Source organism: Hypanus sabinus, chromosome 6 (genome assembly GCF_030144855.1).
Source record: "Hypanus sabinus isolate sHypSab1 chromosome 6, sHypSab1.hap1, whole genome shotgun sequence".
Taxonomy (NCBI): Eukaryota; Metazoa; Chordata; class Chondrichthyes; order Myliobatiformes; family Dasyatidae; genus Hypanus; species Hypanus sabinus.
This window is the reverse complement of record NC_082711.1, coordinates 77,287,878-77,312,694: the sequence shown is the minus strand read 5'-3', so window position 1 is coordinate 77,312,694 and position 24,817 is coordinate 77,287,878. Positions and strand designations below refer to the sequence as shown.

The window sequence follows — 24,817 nt, the reverse complement described above, 5'->3', positions numbered from 1 at the left end:
CCAATAGCTAACTAGCTCCTCAGTTTGACAAAGACTATAAAACTAGTTTTAAATTTATTTGAGGTTTTGTTATTAACTTTAACAGGAACCATGTACATTCAAGTTTTCATCTGTCAAATTTCCATCTGCTCCTTCCCTATTTCTTGAATCACAGCTTTGGCAAAACCATTGAAATGCAGCCGAGGGCTTGCACCCTCTCTGGTACTACAGTTAGTGGTGGTGCCATCCCAAAGTGGCAATAGAAAGTTTGTCCAGCTGGAAGATAGTGTCACTAGATTCTTCTCCCTTTGGTTCAAGAGCCTGATGGTTGAGGGGTAATAACTATTCCCCAATCCAGTGCTCTAAGTCCTGAAACTCTTGTACCTTCTTCCTGATAGTGGCAGCGTGAAGAGAGCCTGTCCGGGGATGATTACTACTGCTTTCCTGCGGCAGTATTTCGTGTAGATGTACCCAATGGTGGGAATGGACTGGGCCCTATCCACTATTTTCTGTTCAAAGTCATTGATGTTTCCATACCTGACTATGATGCAGCCAATCAATATACTCCTCACTGCACAGCTATAGAAGTTTGACAAAGTTTTAGATGTTTTACCGAATCTTCACAAACTCCTAAGGAAGCAAAGGGGGCTGCTGGCTTTCTTTGTAATTGCACTTACGTCTTGGGATCATGACAGAACCTCTGAAATAATAGTACTGAGGAATTTAACATTGCTGACCTTCTCTACCTCTGATCCTCTGATGAGGACTCCTAAGGTCAATAACCAGGCCCTTGGTCTTGCTGACACTGAGTAAGCCGATATTGTTGTGGCACCGCTCAGCCATATTTGCAATCTCCCTCCTCTAGGCTGAATCGTCACCACCTTCGATTCAACCTACAACAGCGCTGTTGTCGGCAAACTTGAATATGGCATTGGAGCTGTGCTTAGCCACACAGTCGTAAGTGTAAAGCAAGTAAAGCAGAGGCTAAGCACATGGACTTGTGGTGTGCTGATGGAGAATGTGTCGCCAATCCAAACTGCCTGGGGTGTACGTGAGGAAATCAACCCTCTTGCCCAAGGAGATAATGAGGCCAAAGTCTTGAAACTTATTGATTGGTTTTGAGGAGATGATGGTGTTGAATGCTGAGCTGTTGTTGATAAAGAGCATCCTGGTGTACGTATCTTCACTGTCTAGATGTTCCAGGATTGATTGAAGAGCCAACAAAATGGCATCTGCTGTTGACCTGTTGTGATGGCAGACAAATTCCTCAGTCAGTCCAAGTCATTCCTCATGCAGGAATTGATATGCTTTATGAACATCCATTCAAAGTATTTCATGACAGTGGAAGTAAGTGCTACTGGACGATAGTCATTACCATATTGTTCTTGGGCACCAGTGTGATTGAAGCCTGCTTGAAGTAGATGGGTACCTAGACTGCAGAAGAGAGAGGTTAAAAATGTTACTAAACACTCCTCCAAGTCTTCCGTACTTGACCATGGGCACAGTCTGGGCCAGATACTTTCTGTGGGTTCACCCTCCTGTAGGATGCTCTCTCTTCAGCCTCAGAGACTGAATCACATGGTCATTTCGAGTGGTGGGATTTCGTGAAGGTGCCTCCATGTCTTGGCGGTTAAAACAAGCATAAAAGGCATTGGGAGCTTTGTTGTCATAAATGTTGCTTGGTTTTACTTTGTAGGAGGGAAAGTATACAAGCCCTGCGACAGCTATCGTGCATCCTTCTGTTTTTCAAGATTGGTCTGGAATTATCAATTCGCATGTGAGATGGTTTTCCCAAGGTCATGCCTGGAACTCTTGTATTTTTCTTTGTTGCGAGACCTTGACTCCACCAGTCTACCTTTCAACAGATTGTGGATCTCTTGGTTCACCCAGGGCTTCTGGTTAGAGAAAGGTGAATGATTCTGTGGGGTCACATTCCTCCACAAATGTCTTAAGAAGTCTGTGATAATCATGACTTACTCATTCAGATTCTCTGATGAGTCCTAGAACATGGCCCAGTCCCCAGCTCGATGCAATCCCGTAACCATTCCTCTGCCTTCTGCAACCTTACCTCTGGTGCTTTGATCTTTAGCCTTTGAGGAGGACAGTCAGGTTTCCCGAAATGTGATCTAAGAATGGAACAGTAAGCATTCCTGAGGGTAGTGTAGCAGTGGTTGAGAGTGTTAGGACCCCTGGTGCTGCAGGGCATACGCTCCTGATAATTGGACAGAGATTTCTTCAAGCTAACCTGATTGAATTTCCCTGCAAGGATGTAAAAGACGTTGGGGTAGGCTGTTTATTGTTTGCTAATCACGACGTTCAATACATTGAGTCTTGTTTAACATCGGTCTTTGGCTGTTTGCAAACTGCGATCAGGATGACAGTGGAGAATTCTTTCATTAACTGGAACGGTCATCACTGAATTATTAGATGTTCCAGCTCAGAAAAACAAGAGTATGAGAAGAATGCTACATCTGAGCACTTTTGAGAGTTTATCACGAAACACAGTCCCCCACCTCTTGCCTTCGTTGGATCAGCTGTTCGGTCCACCTGATGGATTGAGAATCCCTCAAGATGGTTCACCATGTCTGGTGTGTTTGGAGTGAGCCACATCTCAGTGAAACAGAGAACACAATAATCCATCTTTTCCTTCCAAAACAGAAATGTTGCCCTTAGGTCCTCTATCTTGTTCTGCATTAACTACATTAGTGAACAAAATGCTGGGAAGTAATTCCCTGATACTTTCAACTGGCTTGAAGTCCACCCCAGCATCCTCTCTTCTGGCAACGTCCATTGCTGAGTCCTTCAGAAGGTTATTAAGAGCATTAAGAAAGTTCAGTGCATTAAGAAAGTTCAAAAGTATGTTTCTTAAAGGAAAATTGCAGGCTGCAGATTGCAGTGATAGTAGTTCAAAAGAATAAAATCTAGAAGTTTTATGAGCTGTCTGCAAAACATCACCATGTATTGCCAGCACCATCTTGAAAGTAAAGGCAGAAGCAGAGATGGAAGCAATGGAAACGGAACCCGGAACAGTGGGATGCAGCAATCACAAGGTTAACTTCACTCAAATTCACTTTCCTTTTCACTGAAATGTTCCCACAACCAATGGACTCATTTTCAAATACTTTTCATCTCATGTTCTCAATATATTGCTTATTTATATTATTATTTTTATTATTTCTTTCTCTCATACTGGCTGAATACCCAAGTTGGGGCAGTCTTTCATTGTTTGTATTATGGTTCTAATTTTATTAAGGATTTATTGAGTATGCCCGCAAGACGATGAATCTCAGTTGTATATGTGACATATTTGTACTTCTATAATAATTTTATTTTGAAATTTAAATTCTTCATTGATTATGGCTCTGCATTCAACATTATCCCCCTCAAAACTAATCAATAAGGTTCAAGACCTAGATACCTCCTTGTGCAACTGGATCCTCTCAAAGTCCAACCTTATGTCCCCATTGTGAGAGGTGAAAATGGAAAAGGCTGCCCAATAGGGCTCTGAAGAAGGTGTTAGCCCAATCCCCTGTACATTGGATACTGTGGATTAAAGAAACTTTGATGAACTCCAACCATACAATCAGCTTTGAGAAAGGGCTCATCATTGAGCAAGCACATGATGCAGCACAGGGTAAGTCACCAGGATCCTGCACAGCCAACAACTCACTTGTCACTAAGGTACCTTGGGTATGTGGAATGTGAGAACCATGTAGCTGGCAGAAAAATCCACCTTTGCAGCAAATGAGATGAAAAGGTGCGAACTGTCCATTCTTGGACTGAGTGACACAAGATGGGCGCCATTTGGAGAGACTCAACCGACGAACAGCTCAAATTACCCAATGTTACGCACCAACAAACAATGCTAATGAAGAAGACAAAGGTGAGTTCTATAAACTCTCAGTGGAGTCACCAGCAGAGTGAAGCAAAAAGACCTGACTATTGTCACGGAAGATTATAATACCAGAATAGGCAGGGATAATGCAGGATATGAACAGGTGATGGGAAACGTGGTCTCAGAGAAATGAACAAAAATGGGGAACAATTTGTTGAAACTTTCAATAACTTTAAGTTATTTATTGGAGGCAGCTTATTCCCACACAAACAAATGCACAAGCCAACATGGATGTCACCAAACAAGGTAACAGAGAACCAGATTGACCATGTATGTATCTTAAATAAGATTTGAAGATCATTCCATGATGTAAGAGTGAAATGTGGTGTCGATGAAGATCAGACCACATCTTATGATTGCTAAAGTACAGATGATGCTAAAAAGAAGCAATGCACTGATTGGGTAATCAGTTTACCAAAGTATAGTGTGAGCTACCTGAAAGACAAAGAAACAGTTCAGAGATTTTCCCTCACACTTTTCAACAGGTTCCATGCACTTGAGGTCTTTGATATCGAAGACAAATGGAGGCTGTCACAGAAGCAATAAATAAAACTTGTGAGGTAGTGTTGGGAAAAAGGACAATGGAGCATAAGGAGTGGATTACATCAGGAACAATGAAAATAATCAACAAGAAAACAACATTAAAAGAAAAATGCAATAGAAACAGAACTAGAAACAAGAAAGCAGAGGCATGAAGGGAATATGACAGAGTGCACGGGGAAGTAAGGAAAAACATCAAGAAGAACAGGAGAGAGTACATAAACACTCTGCATCTGAAACAAAACAAGCCTCAGCAAATGGTAATATGAAAGAACTGTACAATATTACCAAAAACCTAACTGGCAAATTCAACCTGATCAGCTCCCAAGTGAAGGATAAAGATGGAGATGCCCTAACTAAAGAAGACATACAGCTCCAATGTTGGACACAATACTTTGAGCTTCTAAACAGACCACCTCCTCTGGAATCCCCTTTAATTTGAGAAGAGTCATCAGACTTCATGTCAGCTGTGCCAAGTCATCAAAGAAGGAAACCATATAGGGAACCAAGAGGCTAAAGCCAGGAAAATCATCTAGCCCAGACAGTGTACCAGCAGAAGCATTGAAGGCAGACCCTAAACTTTTGACAGATTATCCTATACACTTTGTTCTGCAACATCTGGGACTAAGAGGAGATGCCACAAGAGTGGAAGGAAAGTGACATAATGAAGCTTCCAAAGAAAGTTGACCTATGAGACTGTAAAACTATATAGGTGTATCCATAATGTCTGTGGTCAGGAAGGTGCTAAACAGAATTATTCTGCAATGCTTTCAACAAGCTGTTGCCACAAGTAAGGAGCCAGCAAGCACGCTTTAGGAAAAATTGCTCCTGCACAGACCAGATAGTTACTTTAAAAATTATCATAGAACAGTGAATTAAAAGGAATTCTTCTCTCTACGTCACTTCATCGACTACGAGAAAGCTTCAATAGCTTGGACAGAAACACCGAGTGGAAATTTATGAAACATTATGGCCTAACACAGAAGTTTATTAATATCATCAAGAACTCCTACAACAACATGTCATGCAAGTCATACGTGTGGAAAAACTGTCAGAAAGCTTCAATGTCAACACTGGGGCAAAGCAGGGATATTTGATTTCTCCTTTCCTGTTCCTGTTGGCAATAGACTGGATTATGAAACAGGCAACAAGTGAAAAATGAAATAGAATCCAGTGGACTATGTGGGGGCAACTTAACAAGCTAGAGTCTGTAGATGACATCATCTACTGTCTAGCTCTAACCAGCAGATGCAAGGGAAATCAACACTCTTGACTGCTAACTCCACCATGCTGGGTCTAAGACCAAATGTGGATAAAACGAAGGACGAAAGTAATGAAGATAAACTGCATTTGGGGTAAATATGGTAGAATGGATGAGGATATCAAAGCCAGGATCAACAAGGCCAGAGTAGTTTTCAACATCTTGAAGAAAGTGTGGACATCCAGTGTCATATAAAGGAAAACCAAAATCAGAATCTTCAACTCAAATGTTAAAGTAGTGCTCCTATATGGCTTTGGAGAAGAACAAGGAAGAAACTACAAAAACTGCAGACTTTCATTAACCAGTGCCTGAGAAGTATCCTAAACAATATATGGACTGAGAAAGACACCAACCAGGAATTCATAGAGATACAAATATGCAGATGAAAATGGAGATGCATTGGCCACACCATGAGGAAGTCGACCAACAACATCACTGGTCAGGCATTAAAATGGAGTCCCCAAGGAGAGAGAAAAACATAGATGTCCAAGAACACATGGAAGAGAGACACCATGGCTGAAATTAGATGATTGGGATACTCCTGGTCCGCCCTCGAGAAACTGACTGAGAACAGAGACCGGAACAAATGCTCCACTGGAAGCTAAGGTCCCAAGAACAAGAAGAAGAAGCAATGAGATCCTTGATTTCATCACAGGCAGACCCCAATCAGTTCAGATTGGCAACAGCATCTCCTCCACAATCCCCATCACTGCAGGTGCACCACAGGGAGGTGTGCTTAGCCCTTTCTCTATTCATTTTATTTTTACATGATTGTGAATTAAGTACAGGTCCAAAGCCATATTCAAGTTTGCTTCTGAAACCAATGTTGGCTGAGTCAATTGTGGTGACGAATCAACACACAGGAGAGAGATTGAAAATCTGGCTGAGTGGTGCTACAACAACCACCTCCAACTTGACATCAGCAAAGCCAACAGTTGAATATTGAGTACAGAAGGTGGAAAGCGGAGTTCAACAGATCAGCTCTCATCAGGGGATTGGAGGTGGAGAGGGTCTGTAACTTTGAATTCCTTGATGTTGTCATGTCAGAAGATATGCCTTAGAACCAGTATTTAAAGTCATTGCAAAGAAGGCATGGCAGCAGCTCTACTTTCTTAGAAGTTTATACAGATTATGCCTGTCATTTAAAACTTTTGACAGACTTCTATTGATGCAGAGTGGAGAGTATCTTGACTGATTGCATCATGACCTGTTACACCTGTTATGGAAACACCAAAGCCCATGAAGAGAAAAGCCTAAAAAAGTAGTGGTCACAACCCAGTCAATCACAGGAGAAGCCCTCCCCATCACTGAGCATATCTACAAGGAGCAGGATCCATCACCAAGCACCCTCCCCATCCAGGCAGATACCAGTGGTGCAGTCAAGGGGTGGGGGGCAGAGGAGCACTTACAGGGCTGCTTTGAAACAGTGGACTGGCCAGTATTCAGGGATTCGTCTTCAAATCTGAATAAATATGTCACAGTTGTCACCAACTTCAAGGCTTCTGTGGATGAGGGTGTGCCATCAAGATTTGTGTGGATGAGTGTGTGCCCTCAAGAACATACCGTACATACCCAAACCAAAGCCATGGATGAACCAAGAGATTTGCAGTTTGCTGAGGCTAGATCTGTGGCATTCAAGACTAGTGATCCGGAACTATACAAGAAGTTCAGCTCTGACCTATGGAAGACTGTTTTAAGAGCGAAAACCAATCCTGATTGAAGTTGGATATAGAATTGAATTCATGTCAGCTCAGGCAGGGTTTGTAGGCCATTATTTTGTACAAGGTAAAACCCAACATCATAAATGACTGTGAAGCTTCACGCCCAGATAACCCCAATGCCTTTTATGCACACATTGAAAGGGAGAATCCCTGTAACATCTGGTTACCCTGTGATTTCTGTTTTGGCGGCCAATGTCAGAACATTATTCAAGAGGGTGAACTCTCACAAGGCATCAGGTAGGGCACTGAAAACCTGTGCCAGCCAACTAGGAGGAGTGCTCGAGGACATCTTCAATCTCTCACTGCTGCAGTTGGAGGTTCCCATTTACTTCAGAAGGACAACAATCACACCAGTGCCCAGGAAGAGCAAGGTGAGCTGTCCCAATGTCAATTGTTACCTACCCTGTAACTGGATAACTTATCAGCAAAGATAGAGAGGTCTGTTGAAATCTGATGGTACTATTTTTAACAGTATTTATTGATAAAATACACAAAAATAATATCAATGCAAACATACAGATAATATACGTCGTCAATACTAAATCTAAAAATGCGGGTATAATAATAATAAGAAATAGCTCTATCGTTGTCTAAGGGATAATGTATTGTCCGATGGAAATATAAAAGTCACTCAAGTTCATTCAGGCTGCAGCCTTTTGTTGGAGTCAAGAGAGAGAGATTTTGGAACTTGCCAGAGTTTCCTTTTTTATGATGTCGATCCTTCAAAATGTCGTTGGTGTCCTTTTCCTTTTAGCTAAGCCGTTCTTCCGTGGTCAGTCCCGTAAATCCCAGGCAATGGGAAAGGACGCACGCGGGCCCCACCGGCTGTCGCTATCAAACGCTGTCACGGGATTTCTAGCGTTTCTCCTGGTGCGTCTAAAGGGGTTGTTCCCCAGACCCTCTTTTATCCTTACTCACGGGGTCTCAGATGTCAATCAGGTTGGGATGGTGCCATCCCTCTACCAGCCCACTTTGGTCATTCCCTGAGGGCTTCAATGAATACTACAGTACTCAATGCATAATTCTGTCTCCCAGAGACAATGGCCGTTATCCGTGGCTTTGTCTCTCGGAGGCCCAGGACACATTCCAAACCTTGAGGATCCTGCGTGTCTCTCTCTCATTTCCTGGGTCCCAGACCCGAATTAATAGCGATCTTGCTATTCTCAAAAAGGAGGGGGCTACTTTGTACCCTTCGGCCCCTCAGAGTTGGGGCACAGTCGTAACACAATCACACAGTTGCACTCACGACTACTGTGATGATGTGCTTTGAGAGGTTAGTCACAACCAGCATCACCTCACTGGACCTGCTGCAGTTTGCCTATTTCCGTAATAGATCTCTAGCAGATGCCATCTCACTGGCTCTCCCCTCAGCCTTTGATCACCTGGACAATAGCAGTACCTACGTCAGGTTGCTTTTTCTTGATTACAGCTCAGAGTTCAACACCATCATTCCCTCAATATTAATCAACAAGCTCCAAATCCTGTGGGCCTCTGCAAATGGATCGATGACTTCCTCATTAGGAGACCATAGTCAGTGCAGATCAGAAATAACATTTCCTCCTCAGTGTCAATCACCTCAAGGATGTGTGCTTTGTCCACTGCTCTACACCCATGACAGGCAATTTCTTTGCCTTGTATTTTCTCTTTTACAAAGTGAAATTCTAATTCATTTTTCATGGTGTAAAATGAGCAGAAATGTGCAGCAGAGATGCCAGTAATGCTCAAATGCCATTTATAAATTTGCCAATGACAAAACTATTATTGGCAGATTTTCAGAGGTGATGAGGAGGCATATGGGAGTGGGATAAATCAGCTAGTTGAGTGGTACTGCAGTAGCAAATTTGCACTCAATATCAGCAAGCCTGAGGAATTGTATGTGGGTTTCAGAAAGGGGAAGTCAAGGGAATGTGTACCAGTACTTATTGAGGTATCAGAAGTGGAATGAGTGAGCCATTACTAGTTCTTGAATGTCAATGTCTCTGAAGATCTATCCTAAGCCCAATTTATAAATGCAATTGCAAACAAGTTGTTACAGTGGCTATATTTCTTTAGGAGAGGTGATTTGGTATGTCACAAAAACTCTAAAATTTCTATAGATGTACCATGGAGAGCATCTTACCTAGTTGCATCACCATCTGGAATGGAGAACTATTGCACAGGATTGGAACAAGCTGCAGAAATTTGCAAATTCAACCGGTTCCATCATTGGTCTCCCCAGCATTGAGAACATTTTCAAAAGGCGATGGTTCAAAAAGGTCAATCCGTTATTAAGACCCCTCATCACCCAGGACAGGCCTCTTCTCACTGTTACCATCAAGGAGGAGGTATAGGTGCTGAAAACACATACTCAACATTTTAGGAACATCATCTTTCCCTCTGCTATCAGATTTCTAAATGGACAATGAAACTATGCTCTCATTTTGCTCTACTTATACAATTTAGTTTCTATATATATATATATATAATTGTAATTTATAGTTTTTTAAATTATGTCTTGCGCTGTACTGCTGCCACAAACTAGCAAATTTCACAACATATGACAGTGACATTAATCCTTATTCCATTTCTGATTCTGATTCCACCCAGGCCATGCTCTATTCTCTCTGCTGGCATCAGGAATAAGGATCAGGAGCCTTAGGTCCCACACCACCAGGTTTAGGAATTATTACCCGACAACCACCAAGCTCCTGAACCAGCATGGATAATGTCATCACCTCAACACTGAACTGATTCCACCACCACAAGATGTATATCTTGTCATCCGTGATTATTTAGACATGGGGCATATGACTCACTTTCAAATACTCTCCAACTCATGTTCTCAATATTATTTATTTATTATTATTATTACATTCTGTATTTCTGCGGTTTGCCTTCTCTTACATATTATTTTATTTTTGTCCACCTTTGTTTGTGTGTAGTTTCTTATTGATTCTATTGTGTTTCCTTGTGTCTACTGTGAATGCCTTGATGGGGATGAAATCTTGGGTGGTATACGGTGACGTTTCTGTAGTCTGGTAATAAATGGGCTTTGAAGCATTGCCGTCTGTGGATCTACAGTCCTTCAGTATGTCATCTTCTTGCCGATGCCTAGCAGCTGATGTTATTGCAGCTTGGTGAACAGAAGATACTTCTGGGATTAACATGTAGGCTTTTATTTTATTGCTGCATTCAATGTGACAAATGACATAAACTTTCCAATTATGTCGATCAAAATATATTTGTGTATTTTTCACATAAAAATCTCGTTTCTTTTGTGAACATCCAGACTTGTAACCCTGACCTCTTCCTTTTGCCTATTCTCACAAATTCCAATTTCAGTCCTTTAAACCTCTTGAATTCCCAAAATTTCTCAATTCATGTACCCTTCCTTTTACTTCCCAAGTGTATAGTTCACCGACGGGCTTTAATATTTACCATTTGCTATCATAAGTTTATTTATTGAGAAGGCAATGGAAATTTAAATCAACTGGATGGTGCAATAGTTAGCCAAAGTACATCATCCAGTTCGTGCTGCAGTATTAAGCTGAAGAATCATTGTATCTGCAGCAACCCAGAATGCTTCATCACGCTGATGCTGGTTGCTATAGCAGGATCATGCATAAGAAGGTAGTTACAGCATATCTACCAGACATCATGACAAAGTGTCTGATCGACACCCTTCATTGTATACCTTATCATCCATGATTATCTAGACATGGGGCATATAACTGTCATTTGTTTAAAAAAAAGTACAAACGTTTGTAGTTTAAGATTATCAATTGAAGTGGAGGGTATTAGAGAACAAAAATCAAATACTGTAGATGCTTGAAATGTGAAATAATTTCTTGAAGTGGTCAGCAGGTCAGACAACAGCTTTTGAAAAAGAAGTGATTTAGGAAGGTTAAGGAAAGAAACTTGAGATTTTTATGTGAAAAAATGCACTAATATATTTTGATTGACATAATTGAAAAGTTTGTCATTTGTCACATTGAAGGATTTGGTTCATTGATACTGTTTGATCAAGCCATAAAATCACTCTGTGTGCAGCTACATACTGTACATTTGACTAAATAAAAGAACTGAAAATAAACTACCAGATGAAAATCAGTGAAATCAGTATCAGAAAGTATTTAGTTCAAAATTATGTATTGGCTTTTATTTTTTTTGCTAGAACATTGAACCTTGGTGATGAAAGGTTCAATTAAAATATTAAGTAATTTTCTTTTGATTTTCTCCAATTTCATGTACATTCTGGCATTGATAAGCAACATAATCTTCCTCATGCTAAAATAAAGTTAATGTGTGGTTAAATAAAATCATTCCAGAACATTTCAATTTATGAAGAATTTAAAGTAATTGCTAAGTAATATGCTCTGAATAAGAATAATTATTTCTGTTTTTTATAAAGCTGGTATGAATAGAAGAATAGAATTTGAAAATGAAAGCATCATTTCAGAAACATTCCTTCCACAATCTTTTAACTAAATGTTGTCTTTACAATAATTTTTCAAGCATCACTTTATCTTCTTTCTACCGGTTGTATTCAGTCCTTATTTCCGTGAACCATGAAGATTTAGAAAAATCACTGCTTACTGAAAACTGAGGCAACCAATATTTTAAATGAAATCTTGCAACACTAAGCTAAAATAACAAGAAGTATGTGAGGTGATATACAAATTCTCTGAGAAAAACGGGCCCGTGGTAGATATTATATAATTGTCTTTTATGTTATTTGCAGATTTGATTTAACTCTGCTTTTAAGTGAGACTGACTGTTTCTGCACTAATGAATCCAAAGCACTCTGGACCTTAAGTAGCTACAATTCTGTTGTCAGCAATGATAATTTGTTGAATGGAAGAAGCAACCTCACCACAAGAGATAATTCCTCCTTCAGCACAGGATGCATAAGCAGGTGAGATAGCTGATACGACTTCCTGAGATCTGCTGTTTACTTCTTGTGATGATATACATCATTGGTGTCACTAGTGCATTTCGTGCACAGACCAAGACCATAAATGAGAAAGTTTTAATCTCTTTTAATGTTATGTAATGTAAACCTTTCTGTGTGGCATCAGAAGTATGACTGATGAATGGATCTAAGAACTTGAATAAATGCAATGATGCTAGCCGTTTTTTTTCACTAACACGAGATTCTTCATCAGGACTGATGAAGGGTCTCTGCTAGAAACATCAACTATTTACTCCTGTCCATAGATGCTACCTGACTTACTGAGTTACTCCAGCATTTTGTGGTAGTTTTCTATCAATATGTTACCGTTTCTTTACCTTGTATTTTCCTTCTGCAAAGTAAAATTCTGATTTGTTTTGTATGATGTAAAATGGGCAGAAACGTGGAGCAGAAATGCCAGTCTTAACATCCTTAACTCCTTTTACAGAATTCTGTTTTCAATGGAAATTCATGTAACATTAACTGATGTACAGTAGTTTTATATTCAATATACATAACTCTCGCAATTTTATTTCTTTTTCTATTTGGTCTTAATACAAATTGTGGAAAAAATTATGAATACATAAAATGTGAGATATGAAAATATTTGATTGTTTTCTAAGAGCATAAGAAAGTGCGGGCCGAAATAGGCCTCAGCCTCACAAGCCTGCGTTACCATTCAGTTTGATCATAGCTGGCCTCATCTTCTGTTCTGTACCAATTCACCCCCACCCCCATAGCTCAAATTCCTGATCTACTTCATCTTTAAATACTTCTACTGATCTGCCCTCAGTAACTCTCCAGGCTAGAGAATACCACAAGCTCCCCCCCCACCCCCAACCTTTGTGAGAAGGGGGTCCTGCACATCTCACTGGGACCTTGAGCAGCAGGTGTGTAGATGTGTGTTAACTTGCTCATAGTAGTAAGAATAATAGGGTTGTTTAGTGAGTGATTTTAATTCCCCAGTATTGTTGGACCTGGATGGGGTGGAAATTGAAAATTTCTAGAGTCAGTATATAGAGGCTTTACTTGTGAGGGTAGAATACTTCTTAAGGAATAAAGTAGGCTATGTAACTGAAGTGCCAGTCAGGGAGCTCTTTGACTGTGGTGACTATAATTCTATCAGCTTTAAGATAGTGATGAAAAAGGAGATGTTGGTTTCACAAGTTAGGGTCCTACACTGGAGCAGGGTTAAGTTTGGGGGAATTAAGCAGTATCTAGCAGAGGTCGACTGAGTGAGCAAAGGAATGAACATCAAGTGGGAGAGTTTTAAGAGTGTGATTCTAAGAGTCTGGGAGCAGCATACTCCTACTGGGATGAAGAATAAACCTGGCAAGTTTAAGGAATATTGGCTGACAAGAGATATTGATGTTCTAGTCAAGAAAAGCAGAGAGGCACACATTTGGTTTAGGAGGTTAAGCTGAGTGAATCCCTTGATGATTATAAAAGATTAAGAATAAATCAGGGGAGTAAAAAGAGCATATAAGATGGATCTGGAGGTTAAGTTTAGAGAAAATTTGGAAAAGTTTTATAGCTATATTAAGAGTGAGTCCTTTTAGAGATCAGTAGGGCCGACTACGTCTCAAACTGCAGGAGATACGTGGGGTTTAACAAATATTTCTCCTTGGTGTTTCCTGAGGAGAAAGTCATGCTTGCTCAAGAGATAAGGCAAACAAGTGCAGATGTTTGAGAGAACATTCTTATTACCAGAGAGGAGATATTTGCAGTCTTACAGGCATTAAGATGCCAGAGAAGACTGAATGGTGACTAATGCTTTTTCATTGTTTATAAAGGGTAGTAGGGACAAATCAGGGAACTTCCAGCTGGTCAGCCTGTTACCAGCAGTTGATGACAGAAGTTACCTGAGGGGATTCTGAAGAACAGAATCTACTAGTTAGTCAGAGTCTGATTAGGAGGACACAGCTTAGCTTTGTGCATGGGAGGTCATCCTTGATGGGCCTGTTAGAGTTTTTTGAAGAAGGTATCAAAAGCTAGATGGTTGTGGGTTTTGTCTATTTGGACTTCAGTAAGTCCTTCAGTAAGTTCTCCCATTGTAGGTCGTTCTGCAAGGTGCTAGTCAGGCAGATTCAAAATTGGCTCAGAGGTTGAAAACAGGGTGTGGTTGGTTCAAATTTGTTTCTCAGAATGGAAGCCAGTGTCTGGTGATGTGCTGCGGGGTCAGTGTTGGGATACTTGTTATTTATCTAAATGATTTGGATGTGAATCAGCAAGCTTGCAGCTGACACAATATTAGGAGGTGGTGGTGTTGATAGTGAGGAAGGTTATCGTAGGTTGCGAAGAGATCTTGATCATTTCAGCAAGCGGTTCAAGGATCGACAAATGGATTAAAAGATTAATACATGTGAGGTGATGTATTTTGCTAAGTCAAAACTATGTAGCATAGATTAAGGTTGAGAAATGACAGATTTTAAAGGGACCTGAGAGTCAACAAAGAGGGTGGTGAGCTTATAGAAGTAGCTGCCAGGAAAGTGATGGAGGTGAGTGCTGTAATTTAAGAAGCAGTCGGGGAGGTACATGGGGTTGCAGATTTTTAGAGGAAAGTGCACCAATTGCAGGAAACTGGGACTAGCTGGATGGACACTGTGGTCAGCATGGTCACTGGGCTGAAGAACTGGATGGACACCATGGTCAGCATGGTCACTGGGCTGAAGAACTGGATGGACACCATGGTCAGCATGGTCACTGGGCTGAAGAACTGGATGGACACTGTGGTCAGCATGGTCACTGGGCTGAAGAACTGGATGGACACCATGGTCAGCATGGCCACTGGGCTGAAGAACTGAATGGACACCATGGTCAGCATGGCCACTGGGCTGAAGAGCTGGATGGACACCATGGTCAGCATGGTCACTGGGCTGAAGAACTGGATGGACACCATGGTCAGCATGGCCACTGGGCTGAAGAGCTGGATGGACACTGTGGTCAGCATGGTCACTGGGCTGAAGAGCTGGATGGACACCATGGTCAGCATGGTCACTGGGCTGAAGAGCCTGTATCCACGTTGATTTGCTCTATGTCAGTGATTGTGACAAGTTCTTTCATAGTGCTTAAAACTAGTAAATCAGAAATCTTTGAGGTTTCCAGTATCTTCACTGTAGATACAAAGTGAACCTGTAGAACAAATATGGATTCATTATTCTAATTAAGTGCTCTTAAGATTACTTGATTGATGCAGAGTGTAAGATTGATGGAGTATTATTTTAACTTATTTGTTACTTCCCTGTTTCTCATTACTAATTAATTACACATGATCTCCCTAATCCCATACTTATCCTATCTTTGTACTTTCATTTTCTACATCCAGGAAATTCCATGCTGTTTGTTTTCGTATTACTTGCCAGTTTCCCCATGTATCAATTTTCCTTTCCTTCTTTTGTCATTGTAAAATATATTTATTTAATAAAAGTTTTTTTTACAGTGCCATGTATTTTATTTTAACTCAGATTTTCCATTATATTGACTAAAGTAAGAATGGAGCTGGGTTCATAGAAACTAATAGTGCATTTTCAAATATCTCTTTATGCATTCTTCCCTCATAATCATGTCCTTTATTGTAGCTGATGTGACTGGCCGAAACTTTCCCTTCAATTTTTTTTACAGATTCAGTATTGATATTCTCTTTTGGTTTTGCCTTTGATAATATTAGATGAATTAAACTAATTTCCAATTTCCTCATGTGGATAGTACTAGACAAAATCTAAATTACACTGTTCCAGAGTATTTTTGGAGCTTTGCATGCCCTGTTAATAAACCTTTCTTTGACTAGGCCTGGCCATGGTATCTAGTTCAAAGCAGTGGCTCTGAGCCAATCAGCAAGGCCTGTATAGCATGGTACTATACAGCCATAAATATCATAGATATCAACAATATTAACAACCAGCAAAGCCATGTACCCATGCTGAAACAGCTGTCAAATCTGAATGTATTTGATACCAGCACACAAATATAATTATAATTTTCACATATCTTTTGTAAAAGTTAAATCATTTTAAGGATTAAAGTATTCAAATATATTTTGAAACGGTTTAAGATCATTTAAGTGAATCACGTCATAAATCTTTACGTTACCCGACACCTTGTTCCTTTCTTTATCTCCATCGCAATAAATAAAACAACAGAGTATCTGTCAAGCCTAACCCAGGACAAGTAAAATTAGTAGATTTTAGATCAGAACTCTTAAGTTACAATGGCTGAGAAAGCATTGCTCTATTCTTTAAGAAGTGAAGTGTTGAAGCGCAATAGTATTTGCAGCAGCAGCCAGCTGTATCCGAGTTTGGGACTCTTCCATGTTTGCCCAAGTTTGTGGCGGCCTCTGAAACTGCTGCTGAGGAGCCCTGTACAGAATTGGCAGCTTTTTGGTTGGAATATTTGTGTCAATGTTTATTCACTGGAACTGCAGAGCTCTTCATTTAAGTCTTCAGTCTTTTACCAGTGAAATAGTTGTCAATTCAAAAAAAATTCTGTTTTTATTACAGTGAAAAACTTATTTTGCAGTATGTGTGATTCGTATTCGTCTGTTTAATAATTTTTTTAAAAAGATTTTTGCTTCCGTTCTATGATACTATGCAAATGGAAATAAAGATGCTGAAGACACTCAGCAGCAACATGGAGAGCAAGAGTTATTAATTGTTTTAATTTGTCAATCTTTCTTCAAAACCCCTGAAAGATGATTTGTAAATCCTGACTGAACTACTGAGAATTTGAGTTTGTGTTGCAGGTTTTCTGCACCTTGTTTCGGTAGTGCCATAAGAAGTCAACTTTACATCTCTTTTAGCAGTATCCTCTGCGAATTTAGAGATGAGGAATTTGTGCTCTGGGAACAAACTCACTATTAACTTATGCAAATATTTTTCCACTTTTCCCAACCTTCAACCTCTGTTGAGGCAGGAGCAGTTTTGGGGATTAGGCAATTTTAAAAGAGTGTCTCTCATGAGACCTCCTATACTATAAAGAAGAGTCTCTCTCTTTTCACATTTTTGGTTTATTTGGACCGTTTAAAACTTGAACCTGAAATGATACCTGATCCAGCGCATTTCTCTTTTGTTAACAGATGCACCGGCTTCGTTTGCTTGTCATATGGAGATGGAGGAAGTAAAATGGCTGTCTATCAAACAGTTGGACCATACATAAGGAACCTTAGTCTCACACTAATTGCAGATCAAGTACAAACAAAGAAACCATTCATGCTGGAAGTTTGTGGATATTTGGCTGGTCCTGCAATCAGTAAGAAATGATATTCTGTTGCTGCCATATTTAAGTACTGAATATCCTTCAAGTATCGAAATTCAAATAGAAAATGTAGAACAAACCAGTCTGCTCCAGATCCTGCTCATGGTCTGTGCATTCAGACCATTTGAGTACCATTGAGCACAGGACAGGAGATGCTTCCAGCATCTCAACTTCATGTGTAAAGTCAGGAAACTTCTTCTCCAAGTTCAGGAATAAGGCCATTTATGGTAATGATTCTGTAGTTGGATTGACTCAACAACTGCATTGGAGGAACTAGATCGAGTGCTGAATATAGAAAAAGGCCATGTAGCTGCTATGTGTTGGGAATTATGTTCCACAGAAGCCTTCTTCCACACTCCCTTACCAATCTAATTGGCAATTGCTTCCTGCGTGTAGTCACAAACAAGAGAAAATCTATAGATGCTGAAAATTCAAGCAACACACACAAAATGCTGGAAGAACTCAGCAGGCCAGGCAGCATATATAACAGTTGATATTTTGCGTCTAGATCCTTCATCCTGATGAAGAGTCTTGGCCTGAAATGTAGACTGTTTACTGTTTTCCATAGACGCTGCTTGGCCTGCTGAGAACCGGTGTTCTGTCAGCTCCTTCCAAAGTGCATCTATGCAGTTTTCTTCAACAACTTTGTGCCAATACATTCCTTGCTCGGTTAGCGGTTTCTCAAGTCAATGAGACAAAACGTGGAACTATTCCTCTTAAGCATCTCTGCCATGTACTCTCTACATTCAGAAATTTCCAAGAGGCCTTTCTGTTCCAGCATATGTTACTCACTCGCTGAAAAAAACAAAACAAGGTAATGCTGAAAATAATTTAGAAATTGTAAGCATTGAAGTTGATGGTATTCTGCATTTCTGATGTTATGTGCTTGCTGATAGTGGTCAAATCTACAGTCAATATCAAATATGCCTTTATTTCAGGTACAGGAACACAGAATGGAGTCGATCTATCTTATGTGCGAATTGAAGTTCATTGGGACCACATAGATTATAGCAGCCTGAATGTTACTGTAATCTCCAGTGGATTTTTTTCAACATCTCCTGTTTGGATCTATACTGAACCTGGAAAATATTTGATAAGTAAGTTAAATTACAATGAGTTACTGATAACTTCTTCCTGAGTCAATATTGTTTTTAATATTTTTAACATTTTCATATTGTGATACATTGTCCAAAGTTCAAAGTACGTTTATTATCAAGTATGTATATATTATACAATCTTGAGATTCATCTCCTAACAGGCAGCCACAAAACAAAGAAACCCAAATGAACTCATAAAAAAAGAACATTGAATACCTAATGTACAGAGTTCAGAAAAAATGTTACACTTAGTTTGTGTGAACGTTGCTAGGGCAGCTTATAACTCTATGATATTGATATATTATTGTGTAATTCCCAAACAATACATCACTTGTTCAGTATTCCTTTCCATTTGAGATGTGACCTTTCCTCATAGTATTGATTTGAAAACAGACCCATGGCCTTGACATCAACATTTCACAGTGAACGGTATGGGAGTGCTGTAGAACAGAGAGACCTAGGAGTACAAGACCGTAGTTCCTGTAAGTGCCATCAGAAGTAGGCAAGGTGGTGATGAATGCTTTTGGCACAGTGGTTTTTATCAGGTACTTATTTGACTTAATGCCCGTTTCACCACTGGCGTTTAGGGCAGATCTCTATCTCTGTCTGTCCCTGGCCATCTTCTCTGTTGTGCCCCAGGTTTGGTTCAGAGTCCTCAGTGTGATACAGAGGTATAGAAAGATTCCTTGTTGTGGCTTCCACAATAATTTTTTTTAACCAGTCAGGATTATTAACCCTGAGCTGAACCCTTGAACCTGGATGACCAGTAGACCACTCTTAGTCTACCCTTTGACCAGTTTGACATGGATGACCCTACCAAGAGTCAAAGCACAAGGCCCTGACTCCAACCAACTTAGTTCTCCACATCAATGAGGCACACAAGCACACAAGCACCCAAACCCTGTGAGAAGAATGTGGTTCTCTTGGCGGTTTTATCAGTTAGGACATAGAGTATATACGTTAAATGTTGTGTTACACTGTAATAGACATTGGTGAAGTCATATTTGAAATATTGGGTTCAGTTCTGGTCACCCTGATGTAGGAGAGATGCCAGCAGAATGAAAGAATGCAGAGGATGTTGCTGGGACCTGAGAGACTGAGTTATGGAGAGAGGTTCAGCAGGGACTTTACCACTGGAGAAGAGGAAAAAGAAGGGTGATCATACAGAGGTGTATAAAATTATGAGGGGCATAGGATGAATGGGCTCCATCTTTTCACCAGGGTTAGTGAATCAAGAACTAAGGTGAGAGGGGTGAAATTTAATAGGATCCAGAGTGACAAACTTTTCACCCAATGAGTGGTCAGTATATGGAGTGAGTTGCTGGAGCAAGCAAATTAATAATGTTTAAAAGGTACATGAATAGTAAAAGGTTTAGAGGGATGTGTGCAAATAAGACTATCTTAAGTGGGAATTTGCTCAGCATAGACCATTTGGTCTGTTGCCATACTGAGTGGCTCTATGACATTCTTGCTATAGCCTTCCACTTGTTTTATTTTGAATTACAAAGCAATTCTGATGATAACATTTAGTAGGGTAAGGGACAGATCTTATCTAGAAAAACGAAAGTGCAGACAGACTTCAGGTCTACAGAACACTCAGAATAATCGAAACCAAGTCACCAGACTACAGCACTTGTGGAAACTGATGATCGTTCAATATGTGCTTTCAATTCCTCAGCTGTATTTGCAGACAATCATATCTCCAGGGAAGAGAAAACTGTCAGCGTTGTGGTTCTGAATCCTGCACCCACTGCTCTTGAGGTGAAGCTTGTACAAGTATCTGAGCAGATTCCATCCTGTATTCCATTTGATGTTGAGGACATCGGTCCACTGGAGAAGGCTTTTCTTGGAGTTGCCTATAATTTTGAGGCCTTTGTTGCAATGGGGATTGATTTGACTTTTTATTGGCACTTCAGTGATGACAACAGTACATATTCGTCAAACAACCTGAAGAACTGCAGTGGACTTCAGCAACTGGGTTGTCTTTTGGATACGGTGGTAAGTTGCTTTATATGAATAGTAGCATAGCAATGGTGATGTTTGAGCTGGAAACTTCTGTGTAAGTTATGACCATAAGACAGAGGAACATGAGTGATACTCACAGAATGTCTCCTGGAATGCACATAAATTCATTGCTCCCACTGAAAAGCAACATTCACTTTTCATTTTTGGTTCTTCTCTGCTTCCATCCATCTGCTCTCCATAACCACAGTGGGTGCAGCTCCTCACTGTTTTCTGTGTGGAGTTATAGAGTAATACAACATAGATTCAGGCCCTCACTTGACACCATCCAGCTAGTCCTAATTTCCTACATTTAGCCCAGATCCTTCTAAGCCCTGTAAATGCATGTGTTGATCCAAATGCTTCTTAAATGATACTGTTGTTCCTGCCTCCACCACTTACTTTAGCAGCTCATTCCCTATACTCACCACCTTCTGCATGAAAAATTACCCCTCGGGTCCCCTTTAAACCTCTCTCTCTCACATCCTACTCTTATGCTCAGCCCCGCTCCTATTTTGGACAGGGAAAAGTCTGTTACCAAGCACCTTATCTATGCCTCTTACAATTTTAAACATTTTGATAAAGTCATTCCTCATTCTCCTACGTTCCAAGAAATAAATATCTTGCCTGGACAATCTCTCCCTATAACTCAAGTCCTCTGGTTCTGGCAATATCCTCGTAATTTTCTGCATTTTTCTAGTTTAGCCATGTCTTTCCTGTAATAGAGTGACCAAAGCCGTGATACCATTTTCATTTTAAGCACTTCCTTGAAACTGAGTGTGAGTGTATTCAGTTCAGTTGTATGAATGATCAGCTGGCTGCTATAGGAGGGGCAGGAGCTCGGGTCAGTAGTTTGGAGTGTCAAGTTCTTTTATTGGAGATACCTGAGCTGCTCAACACTCTCCCTTATTCTCTTCCTCCATTTTGAGCACAATCCAGACATTCTAGTGAGTTGGTAAGGATGTTACATTTTATCACATAGAATTTCAAAGTTTGAAGTAAATTTTCATCTATATATGGCACCTCAACCAAGTCTGTAATTCATTTTCTTGCGGGCATACTCAATTATGGCCCTGCAGGTAAATCAGCCAAACCTTGAGTCATTCATCAATTTTGGATCCAGGGCCTGCTGGTCAATATGCTCTTGGGCCCGGGATCTGCCTCTTTGATTTGGCCCATACCTGACCCTTCCAATTTGGCCCAGCACTTAAATAAGTCAAATGTCAGGTTTTTTCCTTGCTCTTGGGTCTGGGCCCAGGCACCAGCACCTCTATTCAGCTCGTACACACCACATAGCAACAGTCCTGCACCTTTGAGATTTCAGTTGACACCACAAAAATGCCAGGTAGGTAGTATAGGCAGTTCAAATGCTCAGCTCTGAAAGGAAGTTACAGATTATTGATTGCAGTGATTGCATCCATGAAAAAAATGTGATTAATATTATAATTTACAGTTTTGATTGTTTTGTTTGTTACCAGCAAGTTGTCACTGTGCTTCACTCTTAAACAATAATTCCTTTTATAAATTGCAATTACCTTTGGCTCTACTACTGTTTCAGGTACGTCATTCAGATCTTGTTAGTGATTATTTTCTCCAGTTTTTCTGGATAGGAGAGCAAAGCAAGGAATACTTCTGAATGCCAGTTTAATCGATAAATGATGCTCAACAGGCTCTTGCTGAATTTGTAATACCACTTGATATAGCATTTTTGCTGAAGGTCAGAGGTAAAGATGGTGCATGGGTCATGATATAGTAACACGGCCTATGTCAGGTCTCTACTTTTGGCATTGTGTAAATTTAATGCAGTGAACTTATTGTAGATGAATAGGAATGCACGAAAGGTCACGTTGTCTTCCTGAAGCCAAGCCAGTCAGGCATGTGTGAATTATATGTAGGCCAACAGTTTTTGGAAATATTGAAACAGCCGTTATGGCTAACTGCACAAGAGGTATTAGAGAAAGTTTCTTTTTCACATATTCAAGAGATTTGGTGTTAGAGAAGTTGATTGGGCTGGTGCTGAATGCATCTTTCCCCCTCATTGCGCTTGGACAGAATGTTCAGTCTTATGTCAAATGTGTTAAAACTATCGATGTTAAGGTCTGTTAATCTTTGGCCTCTTACACTGCTTAGCTAATAAAAACGATCAAATTAAACATGTCAGGCTAGAAAACCAAATAATGGGAAATTAAGCTTGGTTTCTTGTAATGATTTTTAAACTGTATCTCGTTGGTAATGAGCTGCATTTATTTTTGTATACAGAGTCACGCATTTCAGTACGAAGGGGTCTATCAAGTGACAGTCAATGTGTCAAACATGTATGACTGGATCCAGAAAACAATTTATGTGGTAAGCATGCCTAAAAGCCAAAAATATGTGAATGAATGAAATAAGCACTTGACTTTCTGGTAAGTTATGTTGTAATCTCTATTTCATGGTAGTTTATTAGATTAACAGGTTCGAGAAAGTATATTAATCATTCTGTGAATTCTAAAAGCTGTCCACTTGAAATTCAACCAGTACAGTTGAGATTTTACTCCAAAATTTCAATTGTTCTGTGGGAACCATTCTGAATAGTAAGCTGGAGGGAAGATCTGGTGGTCTCTGACATCTAAATGAAATACATATATAAATTAACACATGCAATAATTGGATTGAGTATCACTGCTGCTGCTGGATGCTGCTTGTTGACGACAGCTCAACGCTTAACACCATCATTCCCATAGGCCTAATCGTTAAGCTATAGAATCTGGGTACCTCCCTCTGCAATTGGTTCCTCGACTTCCAAACTGGAAGACCACAATCTTTGTGGATTGGTGGTGATACCTCCTCCTCACTGACAATTAACACAGGTGAACCTCAGGGGTGTGTGCTTAGCCCACTGCTCTACTCTCTCTATATCCTTGACTATGTGGCTAGGCACAGCTCAAATACCATCTATAAATTTGCTGATGATACAACCATTGTTTGTAGAATCTCAGATGGAGATGAGGAGTGAGATATGCCAACTCAAGGAGTGGTGTTGCAGCAACAACCTTGCATTCAGTGTAAGTAAGACAAAAGAGCTTTTTGTGGTCTTCAGGAGGGGTAAGACAAGGGAACACGAAGCAATCCTTGTAGAGGGATCAGAAATGGAGAGAGTGAGCAATTTCAAGTTCCTGGGTGTCAAGATCTCTGAGGATCTAATCTGGTGTCAACATATTGATGCAGCAATAAAGAAGGCAAGACAGAAGCTATATTTCATTAGTTTGAAGAGGTTTGGTCTGTCAACTAAAACACTTGAAAACTTCTATAGATATACCATGGCGAAACATTCTGACAGGCTGCATCACTGTCTGGTACAAGGATTGGGGGAGGAGCTGCTGCACAGGACTGAAAGAAAGTACGGAAAGTTCTAAGATTAGTCAATTCCATCTTAGTACTCGCCTCCATAGCACCCAAGACTTCTTCAAGGAGCTGTGCCTCACAAAGGCAGTGTCCATTGTAAGGAACCCCAGCACCCAGGGCATGCCTTCTTCTCATTGTTACCAGCAGGAAGGAACAGCTTCTTCCCTCTGCCACACGAGGCATGAACCCATGAACACTATCTCACTTTTTTTCTATTATATATTATTTCTGTTTTTGCACTATTTTTCATCTAGTCAGTATACAGATATATATTTACTATAATTAGTTTACTTATTTATTTTTCTACTTTGTTTTATCATGTATTGCATTGAACTACTGCTGCTACGTTAACAAATTTCACAACACGTGCTGATGATAATAAACCTGATTCTGATTAAAAGTATTTGATACATATATCATGCAGTATCAATGCAATGTGATCTTTAGTGTTAGAATATGATGGAATCAATACATGAAATAGCTTGCATCTGTATGATGAACGTAAATAGTGAGATACACAAGTCAGCTCCTTAAGCATTTCTTTGGTTAAAAAAATAATTGATTTCCTTACATTTAAAGTTATTAATCTGGTTATCAGCTACAATTTTGTTAATGATATGGTTCAACATACTTACTACTCATTGAACAAATATGTTTCCTAAAATCAGATTTAGTTGGCTCAAAATCAGACTTACATAATGTGAAATTTGTTCCTTTGTGGCAGTAATACAGAGCAAAAATGTAAAAAAAAACTACCTA

The 24,817-nt window shown here is 40.0% G+C and overlaps 1 protein-coding gene across 1 annotated transcript in view; it reads left to right on the top strand.

Annotated features, from left to right (window-relative positions):
- Positions 1 to 24,817, top strand: part of LOC132395594 (polycystin-1-like protein 1) — a 237,974-nt gene that overhangs the window by 24,987 nt on the left and 188,170 nt on the right. Inside the window, exons 3-7 of the mRNA XM_059972420.1 lie at positions 12,117 to 12,290; positions 17,398 to 17,570; positions 18,515 to 18,673; positions 20,352 to 20,671; positions 22,934 to 23,020. Coding sequence (XP_059828403.1) covers positions 12,117 to 12,290; positions 17,398 to 17,570; positions 18,515 to 18,673; positions 20,352 to 20,671; positions 22,934 to 23,020 — 913 coding nt within the window. The remainder of the gene's footprint in view (positions 1 to 12,116; positions 12,291 to 17,397; positions 17,571 to 18,514; positions 18,674 to 20,351; positions 20,672 to 22,933; positions 23,021 to 24,817) is intronic.